This window comes from Hypanus sabinus, chromosome 16, assembly GCF_030144855.1.
Source record: "Hypanus sabinus isolate sHypSab1 chromosome 16, sHypSab1.hap1, whole genome shotgun sequence".
Lineage (NCBI taxonomy): Eukaryota > Metazoa > Chordata > Chondrichthyes > Myliobatiformes > Dasyatidae > Hypanus > Hypanus sabinus.
Genome location: NC_082721.1, coordinates 25,951,371 through 25,969,902, shown reverse-complemented (window position 1 = coordinate 25,969,902; position 18,532 = coordinate 25,951,371). Strand labels below are relative to the sequence as shown.

Below are 18,532 nucleotides of genomic sequence, written 5' to 3'. Positions count from 1 at the left end.
GTGGGGGGGGGGGGGTAACAGCTGGACAGAATGGTCAACTTGAGGTTACTGAGAGAAAAGCATTGGATAAATTGGGCCAGGAGCCGAGTGATATTAATTGAGAGCCTACAGAAGAGGCCAAGAGAAGTGTCATTCAGCTGACATGGAAACTAAAGCAGATGCTGAGGGCCAGGGCATGGTCAACAATTCAGAGAGAGTCCGTAAACACCTTCCAACACCAACACAGCTGCCTTCACTATTTGGCCATTACCCCAAACAGCAAGGAAAAGTAACAGAATGAACAGAAGACTGACATTTTGGACAGATGCAATTTCAACCCAAGTTGGTCATTTGGCAGAGAGGAGGAGGAGAGAAAGGACAGGGTTAATGGCACAGCTACACAGGGTGTTTATGTGCAGAAGTCTTTTAAGGCAGCAAGGCAGAGACTGTGTTTACTAAAGTGTTCAGGATCTGAGATTTGTAAACAGAAGCGCAAAGTACAGAAACAACAAGGTTATGATGGACCTTTGTAAAACACTGGTTAGACTCCAGCTGGAGCACTGCATCCAATTCCCCCTGCAGTAAACTTGGAGAGGAGATTTGATAGAGCTGTGAGCAACACACACACACACACAAACAAACAAGATGCTGGGGGTTCTCAGCCCAAAACATTAATTGTACTGTTTTCCATGGATGCTGCCTGGCCTGCTGAGTTCCTCCAGCATCGCGTGTGTGTGTTGCTCTGGACTTCCAGCTTCATTGCTCTTGTTTTACAAGATTGCGTCAGGTTTACAGAGGGTAGCTTTTCCCATTAGCAGATGGTTTAAGGACACTGAGTGTGGATTTGGTGAAAGATCTACGGATAAAATGTCTTTTAAGGACAGAGAGTGTGATAAACTGGAACCTTCAGCCTGTGCAATTGTAGAAACAGTGAATTGGAGCTTTAAAGAGTGGAGCAGACAGACATTTGAGAGGGAGTAATTTGTACAGCTAACAGCAAAGAGAGGAATGGGATGGATGGGATTTCTCTACAAAATGATGGGATGGACAAGAGGCTGAATAACTTCCTCCAATGGTGGAAAATTCCTATCAAAAAGCATTACCCTCAATCTTAAATGTTCAAGAATATAAATTACTTTATGGATTTGATGGAACCTTTTACAACATAAGCACATTTCACAGATGAAGTAGTATTTTGGAAGTATAGCTATGTTGTAATGAAAACAAAAATAACGGATAGTTTGTTCACATGAACAAACGACCATGCAATAAATGAGCAGACAGTTTGTTTTAGACTGGTAACTTTGTATGATCAGAAATTATGCCATTTGGAAGAGATGCTGAACAGAGGTGGACATGCAAGATCATATAATTCAGTCCATGAATTGGCTAACATTTATCCTTCACACGGATTATCATATTGCTAATTGTCAGAGCTTGTTTGCAAACTGGATGCTTGGTTTTTGAGACAGTAACTGCACTTGAACTCTTTGGCTTACTGGCTGTAAATGGCTTTGGGGACATCCTTAGGATGTGAAAACTGCTATGAAAATGCAAGACAAATTTTTAAATGAAACTTGAGCCCATTCTGTGCAAAGTGTGTGTCCTTTTAGTTTAATCCTTCAGCGCCAAAATCACTCCTTTTCGAAACCCGTCCTTGTTCTCTGAATGCCCAACATCGTGGGGAAATCCCCAACATTATTAATAATTGATGATGGAAGGATAGAGGAAACATGGGAATATTTGTTTGTAGTTTTATTATGAGTGGTATGGTTACCCTGGCGATGGAAACTGCTGGATTATGCCCAAGGTGTGTTTCCAAAGCAACAGGAGTGTCTTGGTTACATCACTGGGGCAGCTGCAGTCTGCACTGCCCAGCCGCTCTCAGCTGTGACTCCACGCTCCAGGAGAGATTAAGGTGCTTGACAGCTCATTTACCAAGGAATGTGCTTACAACCTCCAGTCCTCTCACTCTTCCTGTGATAGCTGAGTTCCAGTCATCCATCACCCCTGTGCTCACTGACCTGCACAGGCTCCTGATTAAGCCATCTTTTTAATTTAATTTTCAAATCCTTCCACGGCACCACCCCTCCCCTATGTAATCGCCTTCAAGTCCCATAGTCCTCCAAAATCTCTGTGATCCACAGAGTGGATAGTGAAACCCTTCATTTTTTTCCATCATCGTCACTTCATCGGTGCTGTGTAAATGTCATGTGTTGCTCAAGGTGCAGGAGTGGTGGAAGGGGATAACAAGTGACAGCGTGGGTTTCTCTGCACCCTTGACCTGTTATTGAGTCTAGATACATTCAGCAAAGGTGGGAGTGGGAGGTAGGGTTAGGCAGAAGCTTGGCATATCCATGCAGTAGCACCTCTCCTGGTCTGTGGCTTGCTCATCCTGACAGTGACCACGGGGTGCACCCAGTACTCATCCTCCCCCGATCGGCAAAGCTGAGGGCATTTCATGAGGGTGAAAGGTGGAACATCTTCATTTCCACAGCACTCATTGCAACTTGGACATCCCAAATGTTTCACAGCCAAAGCAGCACTTCTGAAAGTTCATCATTACCGTAATGTAGGAAGCAAGATAGGCAATTTGTGCTCGGACATCTCCCGCACACAATGACACAGTTACAGTAATGGACAGTTATAGGAATATACAACTCCCGGGACCGCAGGAAGAATTTCTCTGCTCTTGTTCAATATAGTAGCAGGGGCTCAATTAGAAAGGGGTGCAATTGCTCAGTTTTTAAGGACAGAAAATGACCATTTATTGCCTTCAACTTGCTGTAACTTTCAGTGAGATTGTAGCTGATCTGAAACTCCAGGTTTCTGCCTTTTCCCCTGATCTGATAATGCACTTGGTGAATAAAAAAAATCAGCTTCACCTGTAAAACCTGTAGATCTGGTTATCAGTTACTGTTTATAGAAGAAATACAAATATCTAGACTTCCTGTATTTAGAAGCATCTCTGAACTTCACTCCTAAATATTTTGCCTCTAATTTTAAAATCTTTGCTTATCAATAGAAATAGTTTCTCTATCGACCTTATCAAATCACAATAATATCTTGATAATGTTGATAAATATCAGCTGTGAGAACTTTAAAAGAAAAGTACTAGATGAAAGACTTGAGGCAAAAATGTTATTTTTATATAATAAAAATGACTCAGGTAATTTATCGACAAAAGGAAAGGAGAAAGGAATGGATGTCAGGTGCAAAGAGAAACATGATTGTAAACTATAGAACAGTGGGATTGCTCGTGGTGCGTGACACTGAAAGTGATTCTTTCCACAAACACACAGGGAACAACTGATGAACTGAAGATGTCAATTCTACTCAGAGTATTTAATATGGTAATCGTTGTTAAAATATGTTTATAATGCAGTCAGTACTGGAAACTACATGCAGCAGGTTATAAGATCAGCAGGAAAAACAAGAAACGCGACAAATCAGGGGGAGTATTGTCAGTGATGAAAGCCAACATGAGAAATGAATAGGTGGCGAAGACATTGTGGGTACAATTAAGAATCAGAAAATGCTTCAAGTTTTTAATGTTAGTTGAGCACAACCTTCCTCAAAGTTCAAAGTAAATTTTATTATCATAAAAAAAATATATATATAATAAATATATATATATATATATATAATATCACCGTACAAAACCTTGAGATTCATTTGCCTGTGGGCATACTCAGCAAATCTATAGAATAGTAACTATAACAGGATCAATGAAAGATCAACCAGCGTGCAGAAGGCAACAAATACAAGTATAAATAAATAGCAATAAATAACAAGAACATGAGATAATGAGATAAAGAGTCCTTAAAGTAAGATCATTGCTTGTGGGAACATTTCATTGATGGGCGAGTGAGTGTAGTTATCTCCTTTAGTGCCTGATGGTTGAGGGGTAGGAACTTTGTTGAACCTGGTGGTGAGAGTCCTGAAGCTCTTGTACCCTCTACCTGATGGCAGCAGCGAGAAAAGAGCATGGACCGGGTGGTGAGGGTCTTTGATGATGGATGCTGCTTTCCTATGACAGCGTTTCATGTAGATGGGCTCTGTGGTTGGGAGAACTTTACCTGTGATGCACTGGGCCGAATCCACTACTTGTAGGATTTTCCATTCAAAGGCACTGGAGTTCCCATACCAGGCTGTGATCCAGCCACTCTCCACTACTCATCTATAGAAGTTTGTCGCAGTTTTAGATGTCATGCCAAATTTCCACATACTCCTAAGGAAGTAGAGCTGCTGCCATGCTTTCTTTGCAATTGCACTTACGTGCTGGGCCCAGGAATTTAAAGTCGCTAACCCTGGTTAGCAACCAGGTTCCTGGTAGTGGTTGTGAAATTGTAGAATGGATAAGTGCAGAGAATAGGGAAGCACATCGCAAAGGCACAATGTGTATGGGGTATTTTAAATTTCAAACAGATTGAGGTAAACAGACCAGCTCAAGTATGAAAGGTAATGTTCAAGATAGTTTCTGGCAATGATATGCTCCAGAACCAACAAGCGATTAAAGCATTTTGGATTTAGCAATCAGTGAAAAGATAGATTTAGCTAATAGTCTGATGGTGCATGTGGCCGATCAACTCTCAACAGAGCTGAACATAATGCTTGTGAAGGAGAAGAATAAAGTAGTTGTTATGACGACATTTGGTTGAGGTTGATCTTGTTTTGATGTTTGTGGAGAAGTGGGAAAACTTATTCGTGGTTAAGATGACGGTAGATCGTGGGAGTGTCCCAGAAAGGGTTTATGGATTAGTTGATAGCCCAAGGAGCAAAAGGTCTGCTCAAAACAAGATGACTGAAGGCACATGTGGTTCCTCAAAATTATCAAAAAGCAGGCAATAAGGCCAAAAATCAGCAGATCCTGGTGACTGGGAGAAACAAAATAATTTGTTCTTAAGGATGCCACCCCTGTCATTGCCTCACTTTCCCAGATTGACATGGGGAAGGTCAACCCAGATAGCGTTCCCAAGTCTCAACGTGGCTCACTACAATTGTTTGCATGATTTTTGTTTTATCCCCCCTTTCTCTTACACAATGGGTGTTGCTCTCTTATTTTTATTTATTATTATTTTTTGTTTCTGGTTTCATGCTTTGTGGCTACCTGTGAGCAAACAAATCTCAGGGATGTATAATTTATACATTCTTTGATAATAAATGTACTTTGAATCTTAGAGAGTGAGCACGGCTGACACTTCGATTTGAGGGCTTTCGAGTGTAAATATTGGGGCGAGGAAATCAGCTGCAGCATGGAAACTGCAGGCAGGCAAGGTTCAGTACCCTCAGACCTATTCTAGGGGGTTTGCAGAAGGGGTGGAGGATGGGAAGGAAGGGGGGGAGGGGGAGTAAAGCTACTTGTTCCAGTAAATTTTATGAGCTTGCTCCAAATGAAGGCTCCTTTCATTACTCAACAATGTCCCGTTCTAATCAAAGGGAATAAAGCCACTGCTGGCAAGAGCCAAGTGTCCAGCCATATCTCTCCAACGTTACACAGGACTGTGTTTCATTAGCTCCCAGTTGACAGCTATGAGGTAAGTTTAAAACAAGCCAGAATGCTGGAATGGTGGAGCAGGCTGGGGCCATAAACTACCTGTAATGAGGAGGTCCAACTTTGGCAAGCCTGCCTTGTAAATTAATACCTCAGCGAGGAGTCTGCCCCAGGGCTGTGACATGCTGAGGAAAGGCCTGGTTTGGCAGCTTGCCTTTGCATCAGGAGACTGGCTGTAAATTGTCAATGGGTTTAGGGGACAGGTCTCGACAGGAGCAGATTGACTCGTTTACAGTGATCTTCAGACATTGGTGCTGGTCAGAGAGTAGGGGGAGGGAGAGAGGAAGCAGGGGAGAATTGGGAAGAATTATACGAACTTCCCTTGGGCTCAGTTATAAACTTGCAGCAACCAATCTCAGGCCTTATGAGTGACCCACATTAATGGCCAGGAGCTTGGCCTAGCTGGCTGTGAGTTATCCATTGGTGCTTTGTTCCACAGCAATCAGCCAACCACAATTGCCTCAGTTACTTGCATCATTAAACAATTATTAGAGAAAGAAACCATTTGTTTGAGAGGAACTCGCAATCAGCTATCTGACAGGCGGCAGCATTTATCAATAAATGTAATTTCTTCAAGTACTAAATCCTTTACAATAGATCTTTAAATCTACACGGAGGTAGATTTTGCCTCTTTGTCATTGTTTACCAAACAAGTCATACTTGCAGTTACACCCTCTGGCCAGCAGAGGGGCAGCTGCTGTAATGAACAGCTTATGTAGGGAAATCCATTGTAAATGTGCTTGATCTGCACTGCCAACAGGGCATTTTAAATGGTTTAGGTGGTCAGTAGATCCCAACCCCCCCCCCCCCCCCCCACTGCACTTGTGTTTCCCACCTTGCTCCATCACCCACACCATGACATCGGAATGATCGTACGCCGCCGCAGCTGTTAATTGCCAGAGTGTGTCCAGCAGGACGCGCTAGAGCCTTCCCTGGTAATGCTCCCCACAACTCTTTCATGCTACATTGACGACTGCATTGGTGCTGCTTCATGCACCCTTGCTGAGCTCGTCAATTTCATCAACTTTGCCTCCAACTTCCACATTCCCTTAACTTCGTCCATTTCTCACGCCTACTTCCCCTTTCTCGATCTCTGGGTTTCCATCTCTGGATCCAAATTGTCTACTGTTACCTTTTACAAACCTATCAATTCCCACAGCCATCTTGACTATACCTCTTCCCACCCTGTCTCCTACAAAAATGCTAAATTCCATTTTCTCAAGGAACCTTCATCTCTGCTGCATCTGTTCCCAGGATGAGGCTTTCCTTTTCAGGACACCAGAGATGTCCTCCTCCTTCAAAGACTGAGGCTTCCCTTCCTGCACCTCCTCCATTTCCCAGACATCAACACTCACCCTATCTCCCCGCCACCTTAACATTGAGTTCATCTTGTCCTCACACCTCACGTCCCCAAGCCTCTGAATTCAACACAGCAAACTCCACAACCTCTGCCACCTTCAGTGGGGCCTACCACCAAGGTATCCTTACCTTCCCCCTACTTTCTGCAATGATCATTCCCTCCATGATTCCCTTGTACATTTGTCCCTCCCCACTAATCTTCCTCCAGGCATGTATCCCTGCAACCAACAGATGTGCTATATCTGCCCTTTCACCCTCTCCATTCGGGGCCCCAAAGTCTATCCAGGCGTGGCAACACTTCACCTAGGAATCTGTTGTGATTGTCTATCGTATCCTGTGCTCCCGATGAAGCCTCCTCTATGTTGGCGAGACCCGACGTAGTCTGGGGGACTTGTTTTGTCAAACACCTCCACTCCATCCACAAAAAGTGGAGTTACCCGGTGGCCAATTATTTTAATTCCCATCCCCATTCTCGTTTCGACACACCAGTTCACGGCCCCCTCTTTTGCCATGATGAGATCATTCTCAGGATGAAGGAGCAACACCTCATATTCCGCCTGGGTAGCCCCCAATCTGATGGCATGAACATCGATCTCTCCAACTTCCAGTAATTCCCTCCCCCTTCTTCTTCATTTCCCCACTCCAATCTCTTATTTCTTTTCCTCTCCTGCCTATCACCTCCCCCTGGGTCCCCTCCTCCTTCCCTTTCTCACATGGTCCACTCTCATCTCCTGTCAGATTCCTTCTTCTCCAGTCCTTTGGATTTTCCACATATCACCTCCCAGTTTTTTACTTCATCTCCCTCCCCTCTTCTTATTCTGGCACCTACTCCCTTCCTTTCCAGTCCTGCTGAAGGACCTTGGCCCGAAATATCGACAGTTTATTCACTTCCATCAGCGTTGCCTGACCTGCTGAGTTCCTGCAACATTTTGTGCGTGTGGTGGTAGAGCCGTTTCAGGAATGCATCTGAGAATGTCATTCTTTCCCTGAGGCACACGCACAGGTCTGGAGCTGCAGCTTTCCACAAAGGGGATGCTAAACATTTCACTGTGAACAAATTACTTTTTAAAATTTGGAGACTGGAAACGGGTCAGCCAAACCGTGCACAGAAAGATGCCAAATGGATCAATACTGACTAATGTTTTCTGTTTGGTGAATAACCCTGCCAGTCTCGTCAGAAAGTTGACACCTACGGCTGTGCTGGTGAACAGTAACTTTGCAGCTTTATCATCAACAGCAGCGACTTCAGTAACACCGTCCCAGGCCACTGTTGGCTGCTGAACCAAATCAGTGATATTATCACCAGAGGGTTTCTGTAAAGTGACTCATCTCCTGATCTCTCAACAACCCCACTCCCTCTGCAACCTCCAGGTTTCAGGGTCAGAGCGTGACAGGTACTGACCACTCACCTGCACTGCTTTAGCCCAGCAATACTCTCATTCAAGTATTGGCACGTGGCCTAGTGGATAAGGCATCAGTCTAGTGATCTGAAGGTCACTGGTTCGAGGCTCAGTGTGTTGTGTCCTTGAGCAAGGCACTTCACCACACTTTGCTCTGCGACGACGCCGGTGCTAAATGCATGGGTCCTAGTGCCCTTCCCTTGGACAACATCAGTGGCATGGAGAGGGGAAGGCCTGCAGCTTGGGCAACTGCCTGTCTCCCATACAACCCTGCCCAGGCCTGCACCCTGGAAAAACCTTCCAAGTCACAAATCCATGGTCTCACGAGACTAACAGATGCCTATACTCTCATTCAACCACAAGCACCCTTGGGGCCGCGTCATCCCGCCACTGGCACACCGGTCAGCTGCACGATATTCCAACTGCAGTACGATACAGCATCTCCTCGTACCGGTCTCTCAGGTGGCCAGTGGTTTTATTAGAAACAAAGTTATTAATGCATGGTCAGGTGATTACATACCGACCCACTGATTGGCTGAGCTCTCGACCTCATTGCATGTAGTCCCATCGCACAGCTCGCGGGCCAAAGGGCTGGTCTCACTTACGTTGTAGAACCTTGTTGCTTCGAAAGCTGCACGGGCAAGAAGGTCACGTTGCATTATGCCAGTACAGAGACATTGCTCATTGCATTACACACGGTATTAACACTGGAATCCTTTACTGAGCAAATGATAATCAGGCACTCACAGACATGCTTAAGGCAGAGTCAGCATGCTTTAACAAAAGGAAAATTATCTAGACCAAATTTATGAGAGTTCTTTAAGAATGTAGCTACCACAAAAATTAAAAAGAAAGCCTGTGGATTTGTATATTTATATTTCCAAAAGATGGCTGATAAAATGCCAGATTAAAGGTTACTTTACAGGTACAAATAACAAAGGTCTAATAGGCTTAAAGATAATTACCAATATGGACCCTAACTTACAGGAAATACAGGGTAAGAATAGACATGTAATTTTCAAGCTGGCAGACTGTAAGTAATTGATGTGAAGGGTGGGGTCTCAGCCTTTACAATCTATAATCAGCTTAGATGAATGGAGTGACTTCAACTTGTCTGACTTTGCTGACAAGACAACAATAAGTGGGGAGGATGCAAAATGCCTGTATAGGAGGTTGCGTGGAAGCTGGAGCAAAATGGGCAAAATACGAGGTTATCCACCTTGTCTGGAATGGTACGACACCATTAAATGGTATGACACATGGTAGTGTAGTGGTTAGCACAATGCTTTACAGTGCTAGTGACTGGTTGTGACTGGAACAGTTCTCACAATTGTGTATAACCTTCAAAAGGTCATTTATCAACAGAGAAATTAAGTATCCCTGGGCCAAGAGTAGTCTAGTTTTTCTGCCTGCCCCCCCTACAAATGCATGGGTGTGTCAATGGCTGTATCATATATAACCATATAACAATTACGGCATGGAAACAGGCCATCTCGGCCCTTCTAGTCCATGCCAACACGTACTCTCACCTAGTCCCATTGGCCCGCACTCAGCCCATAACCCTCCATTCCTTTCCTGTCCATGTACCTATCCAATTTTACTTTGAATGACATTGAATTTGCTGATTGGCTGAGAGACAGGACAGAGAAGTTGAAGCTCTTCCTTGCCCTTAGAATCAACCATAACTGCAGGTAGCACTCTGTGGAATCCCGAGAAGGAAGGGGAGGAAACTGAGCTTCTTGGAGTGAGTCCATCCAAGCCTCAGCTTAACACCTTGATGCTAACCTATTGCAAGCTGCCCCACTGCTAGTTAGTGCTTTGTTCTGTCTGTTAGCAGTTCTACTTGTTTAACTTTTGATATTGTATACTAATATTTACAGCAACTGTTAGATTAATAATTCAAATAAGCCACTTCAATGACAATCCTTTAGATAATCTCCAATCCTTGAATACAACAAAACAAGAAGATTTCACTGGTAACACCATCTACAATGTTTAGTCTTTCTTGGTCTCCAATAGAATATCAACCTCTCCATCTCTCCTCCTCCTCTGCAACTTAAAACATTGTTTACTTGTCTGTTGAAAGGTTTTCAACCTGAAATGTTAGAGCAACACACACAAAATGCTAGAGGAACTCAGCGGGTCAGGCAGTATCTATGGAAAGGAATAAGGAGTCAGCGTTTCAGGCTGAGATCCTTCATCAGGACCTAATAAGTTAATTATGTTTCTCTGTTTATTGTTGAGTACTTCCAGACTTTTTTTTTAAACCTTAGAACGTACTTTCTGCATCTGCATTTTTTACAAGTTTTTCTAGACAATAATTAATTCATAATTAACCCTGCTATTGCTTCCTGGTGCTTCTGGTCCCAGGTGCGTCTGAGAAATGAACCTTCACCAAAGGACCCCCCTCTGTTCACACTTACCAGGTTCGTAGTAGTCATACACCTTGACTGGGACTGGAGCAGTTTTGCCAATGATGTACTCCCGGTACGCGTAGAACTTGACACAGGTCATGCACTGGCTGGGAATCTGAGCAACAGCAAGAGGGAAGATGGAATTCAGGACATTTATATTTCACTCAGTTAATATTTAAAAGACTCAGATTGGTCCAGCCCATCTCACAGTCCTTCTGCAGACAGGAAGTACCTTGGAAGCGGAGTCATTGCTATAAAGCAAGAAATTCAGCAGACAAATTGTGCTCAAGATTCTGAAAATAGCAATGAGATTATGTTGGTGAAATTGTAAGTACTGAGCCTGGGCACTATCGTGCTGTAGTGGCCATGAGATCTTACATATCCACCCAAAGGAGAGACCAGCATCTTGGATTAGGATCCCATTCAACTGATATTATCCGTCGAGAAAGAAGACACACACTCAACTTTTTAAGAACAGCTTCTTCCCGTCCGCCATCAAATTTCCAAACAGTCATTGAGCCAACACATGAACACTATCTCACTACTTTTGCTTTCTTTTTGCACTAATTTAAATGTTTAATATATATTTATGATAGTTTATAGTATTTGTATGTATTGCACTCTACTGCTGCCGCAGAACAACACTTTTCACAACAAACCCGATTCTGATTCTAACAATGGAGACCTCCCTCGGGGTATCAGCCTGATTAGACACTCAGAACTCTCGACTTCAACTTGAACTCAAGATTTTCTGTTCAGAGACGAGCACGCTCCCCACAGATGCACACTTAAGGAAAGTATTTTTCCCTCCCTCTTCTCCCCAGTCTTCTCCACGTCTCCTGCAACTGTTGGCACCCCCTCCTTCAAAATAAGGGGTCAGAAAATAAGGATAGATATGAAGTGAAATTTCTTCAGTGTGACAGTAGTGGATTGTTGGAGTTCTCTACCAAGAGAGCTATGGACACTCAGTCATTTTGTATATTCAAGACAGAGATAGATTTTTGTATATTAAGAGATCCAAGAAAAGTACAGGGAAGTGGCAATAGTCATAATCTTATTGAAACAGAGCAAGCAGAATGGGCTGAGTGGCCTCCCCATTGTTCTATTTCCGATGAGAGTCCAGAGAGCTTTGTGTTGGATCCACTGAGTGATCAAGGCTGTTGATCAACGTGAGATTAAAGAGAATGGAAAGCTGCAGCCTCGGTATCTATGGCAGCATATTATTGAATGAAAAAGGATTGAAAGAGATCTACAAAGAAAGCATTTACACAAGTTTATCAGAATGATCGTGTGGGGAACAATACCGCCAAAAGCAGACAGAATCAGTGTTCGCCCCTAATGAGATCACCTCACTCTGTACAGGCACATAAAGAGTGTAGTTACTCAGGTTCTAAGTCTAGATAAAGTAGAGATAATTTCTAATCCCCCTGACAGTTATGTTTGGTAACTAACTGAGTTCAATTTAAGCATAGCTATCTTGCACTGAACTGAGTATTTCTGAGAAAAGCAGCCTGTTTTTACTGGGAGGAGTTGGTGTAATTTCTGTTTCCTTTGCAGATAGAATCTGTTTTGTTTTTGAACAAATTGAATCTGCTTACAGGACAATAGGTTGTCGCTATGAGTCACATCACATGTTCCACCTCCACGGCACTGGCTGATGACATGTTAGACTCATACAGCGCAGAAACAGGCTCTTCGGCCCATCATGCCCATGCTGTCAATCAAGTGCCTATCTGCAAGAATCCCATATGTCAGCATTTGGTCCCATAACCTTGGTTGCTGAAGTATTTGAATGCTTAAATGTTGTTGGAATATCTACCGTCAGAACCTTCTTAGGTCATGAATCATAAACACAAGGAATTCGGCAGATGCTGGAACTCCAAACCAACACACACAAAATGCTGGAGGAACTCAGCAGGTCAGGCAGAAATGAATAGATAGTCGACATTTCTGGCCAAGCCCCTTCTTTAGGACAGAGAAGGGGGAAGGTGCCAGAATAAAAAGACGGAGGGGAGGGCAAGGAGGCTAGCTGGAAGGTGATAGGTGAAGGCAGGTGGGTGGGAAAGGTCAAGAGCTGGAGAAAAGGGAATCTGATTGGAGAAGGAAGTGGACCATAGGAGAAACGGATGGAGGAGAGGACCCAGGGGAAGGAATCAGCAGGTGAGAAGAGGTAAAGAGGTAAAAAGTCAGAGTGGGGAAATAGAAGGTTGGAGGGTGGGAGTTTGTTTACTGGAAGGAATCAATATTCATGCCATCCAGATTGGAGGGTACCCAGATGGGATACAAGGTGTTGTTCCTCCACCTTGAGGATGGCTTCATCGTGGCACAAGAGGGCATGGACTGACATGTCAGAGGGAGCTTCAGAGTGCAAACCACCCTCTTACATGCCACCTTAAATCTATGCCTGTTGGTCTCAAGATACCTCTACCATGGGAAAAGTTTTTTTTTAAAAAACCATGTACCCTATCTGTGCCTCTCATAATTTTGTTTAATTCTAACAGGTTCCCCTCAGCCTGCTCTGCTCCAAGTAAAACAAACCCAGTCTCTCCTCATATCTGAAAGATCCCATCAAATATAATTTCTTATTATTTCACTGCATCTTTAGTTTCTCTCTTACCTCATCAAAATAAAACAGAATTTTTCTTCCATCCATTTCGTATCGTTTGAGTTCAATCTGTTTGCCCAGGAGCAGCTGTGGGAGGAAGAATGTTGTGTTGAGTGTGTTACTTTCAAACATGCAGAGTAAACCCAATTTAGGTTCATTGTTAATTTTCACTATATTTTGGGATCCTAATTGAATAGATTAGCTATCAAAATAACCAGTTGGGCACTGGGAGTTTGGGCCTTGTCTCCAGATGAGTGGGCTGGCACTAACTTTCCTATACAGCATCAGCCACTTATTGTTTAGCTTGGCCTTCCACAGTCCTTCACTATTCACAGGGTGTAACTACAGTGTGACTTGAGTATATGGGCAATTCCTACTTAAAATGAGACCAGAGAGGTTGAGACTGTTAGCTGTAAGTGTAATATAAACTTTATCTGCTTAGTTCAACATGGCACAGCTATGCTTTGTAAACGGGTACGCGCAGTTTTTCCTTTGAGTCCGGTGAAGCAGAGTTTTCTCCAGGATGCCACAATAGCTCAGGGCATCAGAGATTAGAGTACTATTCCGGTGCCGTCTGTAAGGAGTTTGTGCATTCTCCCTGTAACCTTGTGGGTCTCCAGTTTCTTCCCACAGTCCAAATTGTCCGTACTCCCTCAGGACAATTTACAATGGCCAATTAACCTACTTGACTGTAAACTATCCTGCGACTAGGCCAGGGCTAGATATGTGGGTTGCGGGCTCATAGAGCCAAAAGGGCCTGTTCTGCACCATATCTTGAAATAAAACACAAACAAATAAATAAAAGGCTGCCAACTGACAAGTGGTTCCTTTCTCCATTGAATCACAGTACGATTGGAAAGAGGCTGCTCAGCCCAATGTGTCTAGACCTGCTCCATGAAAGAGCTCGCGTCTTACCCCCCACTTCCCTGCTCTTTCTTCATACTTCTGGAAGTCTGTCTTTTTCAAGAGTATACACAGTTCCTTGCTGAAAATTCCTGCTTTCACCTCCCTTATGTGGAGCATTCCAGATTACAACAATTCACTGTGTAAAGCAAATCCTTGTGTCATTTTGCTTTATCTTTAATCTGTATTTACCAGTCCTCTGGTCACTCTAAATGGTTTAGTTTTACTTTTATCAATTCTTTCTCAACCTTCTCTGCTCCAAGAAGAACGATTTCAATCCCTCCTAAAATTGCTCATTTCTGGAACCACTCTGCATCCATTTCCAATGTCCTGACATTTTCCTCAAGTGAGGATACTAGAAGTTGTCATGAAATTCCAGTAGGTGCCTATATGGTGTTTTCTCCCCCAAAGTTTTAGCCTCAAATAGCTCTCATTGAGAAGCCAGAGGGCTGAATCTGGGACTTTTGATTCCAGTTGCCGGTCTGCATTCACCAATGAAAGCCTTTGCAGGCATTAATGAGTTAACCTAATCCCAGTGTTAAGAGATGGTTGATCTAACAGATAAGTGGGCTGTGATCCAGGCAGTCCCTGTGAATGGGAGGCCTACGCTCCACCCCGGAAAGTCAGTCTGCCAAAAATGTTTAATATATTAAAAGAAAGTTATTAAAATGAACCCTCCCCCAACTCCCCAAAGTTGTGAAAGACCTTTGTTTTAATATCAGGGGGTTCTTTACCAAGACCCCCACTGTGATACTAAAATCACGAGGCTCCGCTAGCCGATATAAAGTTACATACATACTCTGTATACACAATGTACACATGGAAACACGTACATACACAGATATAGAAGCAGATAGATATATATATAGAGAGAGATGTACATCTGCACACACACACGCATGCACTGAACCACATTTGCACAGATACACATGGTATCTGAAGGCCGAAGCAGATACACACACACACACACGAGAGGTGGTGGGACGAGCTCATCGGCTCCGAGGCAAGGGCAGTGTGGGTCTCACAGGCAGACACACAGAGTAACAAAGGGGAAGTTTGTTGGAGCTGATCGCAGCTTCTCACATTGTGCCACATAACAGTTCTATCACGAGAAGTTTTGCTGTCCTCGGGGGACGTTTCATAAAAGAGCAAACTGCAGTGAAAGCTGCATCTATTCAAGCCCATGATAAGCGCGAGTGGCCTCAGCTTCCAGCCGAGGCCAGTAAAGAGCCACACTTAATTTAGTGTTGGGTTTTACAGGGCCTGAAGGCTGTTGTTAATATTTCATAGATGGAAGGGCAGTAACTGGCCGCAGACAGACAGTTTACGACATTCTTTTGCACTCTGGCGCCAGGGAGAATTGTGCTCCCCAGTGAGAGCCGAGTTTTACAGGCTGGCCTGATGGAAGTCCCAGCTCCAGGTCCTGCCCACTGCTCAGGCAGACTCCTCAGGCTGGCAGCGAGGTAGGTTCAGGTAGCACACAAGGCAGCAAACTGCTGGTGCCTTCCATCCCTTCACATGTGCCCCTCCCTGCTGCTACCTCCATCTCTCGCTCTCTGCCACTATCCTCTCACCTCTCTCCCTCTGCTATCTCTCCCTCACAAACCACCCCCCGCCATCCACAAACATGCTCTTCACTCCCCATGCAAAGTGTTGGGTTTGGGAAAGTTTCAGGAAAGTGCCCAGCTCTGAAGATACTTGGGGATTTGTGTCACACAGTGGTGATGGGCATGCTGTGGGAGGAGGTGGTCTCGAAATTTGTGGGCTGAAGAGGAGAGGTGCAATGAAGGGGTCAATAGATACAAGGAGAGGATATGGCGCTCGGGTGCAGTGAAGAGATTTGTGAGGAGTGTAACAACGGTATGGGCTGAATGGCCTGTATTTGTAACGTCTGCTCTGGGTACCTGCGGGAGTGATAGACTCAGATGTCGAGAAGCAATGAGCAGATGGAGCAAAGAAACGAAATATTGTAATTACATTGGCATGACAGAAGCCCTTGCATGTTCTTACAACAGCATTTATTTAAACGGAATGCCCCTCTAAGTGACCTTTGGCTGCCCCCTGGATATCCTTGTTTCACAGTCTTTGGGAGGTTACTGGTTAACGACTCAGAAGTAACGCAGTGATTCTTTGTCACCTTTGGCCTGTGGCCCTCTTCTGCTGACCCCACAGCTTTGGCTCCTTTGAAGTTCCTTTTATTGCGCACACACGTACCGCGTGCTTTCTCTTCTGCTGCGCCTGCCAGGCAATTCACACTCGTGCCCACCCTTCAGTGAGAATCTGCAGGCCGGTGAGCCACAGACAGCATCACCCAGCCAGATTCTGACATCTCTCCCCCCCCCCCCCAAAAAAAAACACACATATGTACAGACATGCCCACACACGTCTGTGTGCTTGCACAAGGATATGTGTGTGCGCACACACAGAAATGGACACACCTGTGTGTACGTGGGCACTCATGGACTGACATATGTACACACACTCACAGAAACTTTAATACTGATAACAGATAATACTGATACAGATAATACTGATAACACCAATAGGTGGACATCCTGTCAAAACTCCTTCCTGAGGTGGACTCCCCAGGCATGGACAATAGATGCAGCCCAGTGCTTCAACTCAAATATGCAAAAGACAATGAAGAGCAAAGATAACGTAAGATTTTATTTTTCTAAAACAAATTTTGCTTAAAGGTCTCAGCCCCACTTATACACAAACACTTGTAAATGTATTTGGTCAATGATCTTTCCCTTGCTATTTCGAGTTATAAAATCACTGGATAAATCTTCTGGTTTCCGTGACTTTTTGGGTCTCTGGGGCTCCATAATTTTTTCTTTACAAATAAATAGAATTCCAGTCCTGCTGACAGTACCTGAGCCCACAGCTGCTCCCCCCTCCTACTCCTGTGGGCTGTGGTGACACCAAACAAGTTCCAGGTCACACAGTGTGCACAAACTCTGACCTTAGACCAGTGTCAATGGCTGTAAGAGATTCCCAGCACAGGGTTGCCTCACATCCATCCTGGTCCAAGAGTCACTAGAGCGCAGCTGAAACATTGTAACCTTCTGCCCTTTCCCCAACCTCATGGATTGCCTGACATCCAGAACTGAAAAGTAGGTCTCCTTCAACTAAACAGTGGGAAGACTAGAGTCACTGCCTGAGTCTCCATCACAAATTCCGTTCCCTGGTCACCGACACCATTCCTCTCCTGCAAACGTCTAAAACGTAACCAAGCTGTTCACAACCCTGATGTCAAATTTAACCCCAGAATGAGTTTTAGAACATATATCTCACTGAAACCACTAAGATCCAAGTAACTCTCCCAGCTCCTGGAATGCCACTCCTGGATCGGTACTCTTACACCTCTGGATGCAATCCATCATTCTGCTCACCGTGAACTGGAAGCATCCAAATCTTTACTCCTTACGCCCCAACTCACAGCGATTTCTGTTAACTTAGGAATGTGCAAAGGAGAATTGTAACACCAAGAGCACAATGGGGACAAAGGGCAAGGCCAGGAGGTCACTGGGGACAAAGGGCAGGGCCAAGAGGAAGTTGTTAGCTGAGAGAGTACATGCACCTCAAGAGAAAAGGGTCAAAGTGGTGTCACTGCATTAAGGGCAGCAGGAAGAGTGAATTACAGGTAAATGTTAATTGTATGTAGCTGAAATGAGATCACGTAAGTCCTTAACAGAAAAGTAGAAAGCTTTCTTTTGTTAAAATATATACATTTTAATTAATTACGTAAAACAAGTTCGATAGCAGTGGAAGACTGTAATATATATCTGTAGCATGTGGGAGTCTGCGGAGAGCAATAAATTCTTGGATAACCACAGCTGCAGAAAGGTTTAAGGTCTCGTGGCTCGAGGTCACTGGAGTCCGAGTGCACACGTTGCAGGGGACCAGAACTAAGCTGAGCCCTTTACTCCAGGAGGCTGCCAAACTCTCCGGGTAGTGGAGCCACCGGGCACATATTCTGGGTGGGAATCCTGACCCAACTCCCTTGACGGGAAGCAGAAGAGCCGGGACTGAGTTTAACACTGTCCCTTCCCAATCCCAGGAAGCCCAACAATTCTGCCTGGTCCGGAGATGAAAGCAAGGAGCTCCGCAGCTTCAGAATCTCGTTATTTTAAGAGAAACTTTATTGCGTGGGAGGTGGGGGGGGGGGGAAGGTTGGAGGGCGATTGAGGATTAAATATGCAATTCATTAAAACTGTCATCTCCCAGGGAAACTATTATGAGGAGCATTTCAGGGCCACTGGAACTAGAGGGAGCACAGCTCCGGAAGACTGAAAGTCACAGAGCAGACCAGCTC

At 44.4% G+C, this 18,532-nt stretch overlaps 1 protein-coding gene across 2 annotated transcripts in view; it reads right to left on the bottom strand.

The window, feature by feature from the left end:
- cpamd8 (C3 and PZP like alpha-2-macroglobulin domain containing 8) overlaps nucleotides 1-18,532 on the bottom strand; it is a 103,174-nt gene that overhangs the window by 14,256 nt on the left and 70,386 nt on the right. For both annotated transcript variants that reach the window (XM_059991354.1, XM_059991353.1), the window contains exons 37-39: nucleotides 13,324-13,398; nucleotides 10,716-10,821; nucleotides 8,813-8,923 (exon numbers count right to left, since the gene is read on the bottom strand). In XM_059991354.1, the coding sequence (XP_059847337.1) occupies nucleotides 8,813-8,923; nucleotides 10,716-10,821; nucleotides 13,324-13,398 (292 nt within the window). The remainder of the gene's footprint in view (nucleotides 1-8,812; nucleotides 8,924-10,715; nucleotides 10,822-13,323; nucleotides 13,399-18,532) is intronic.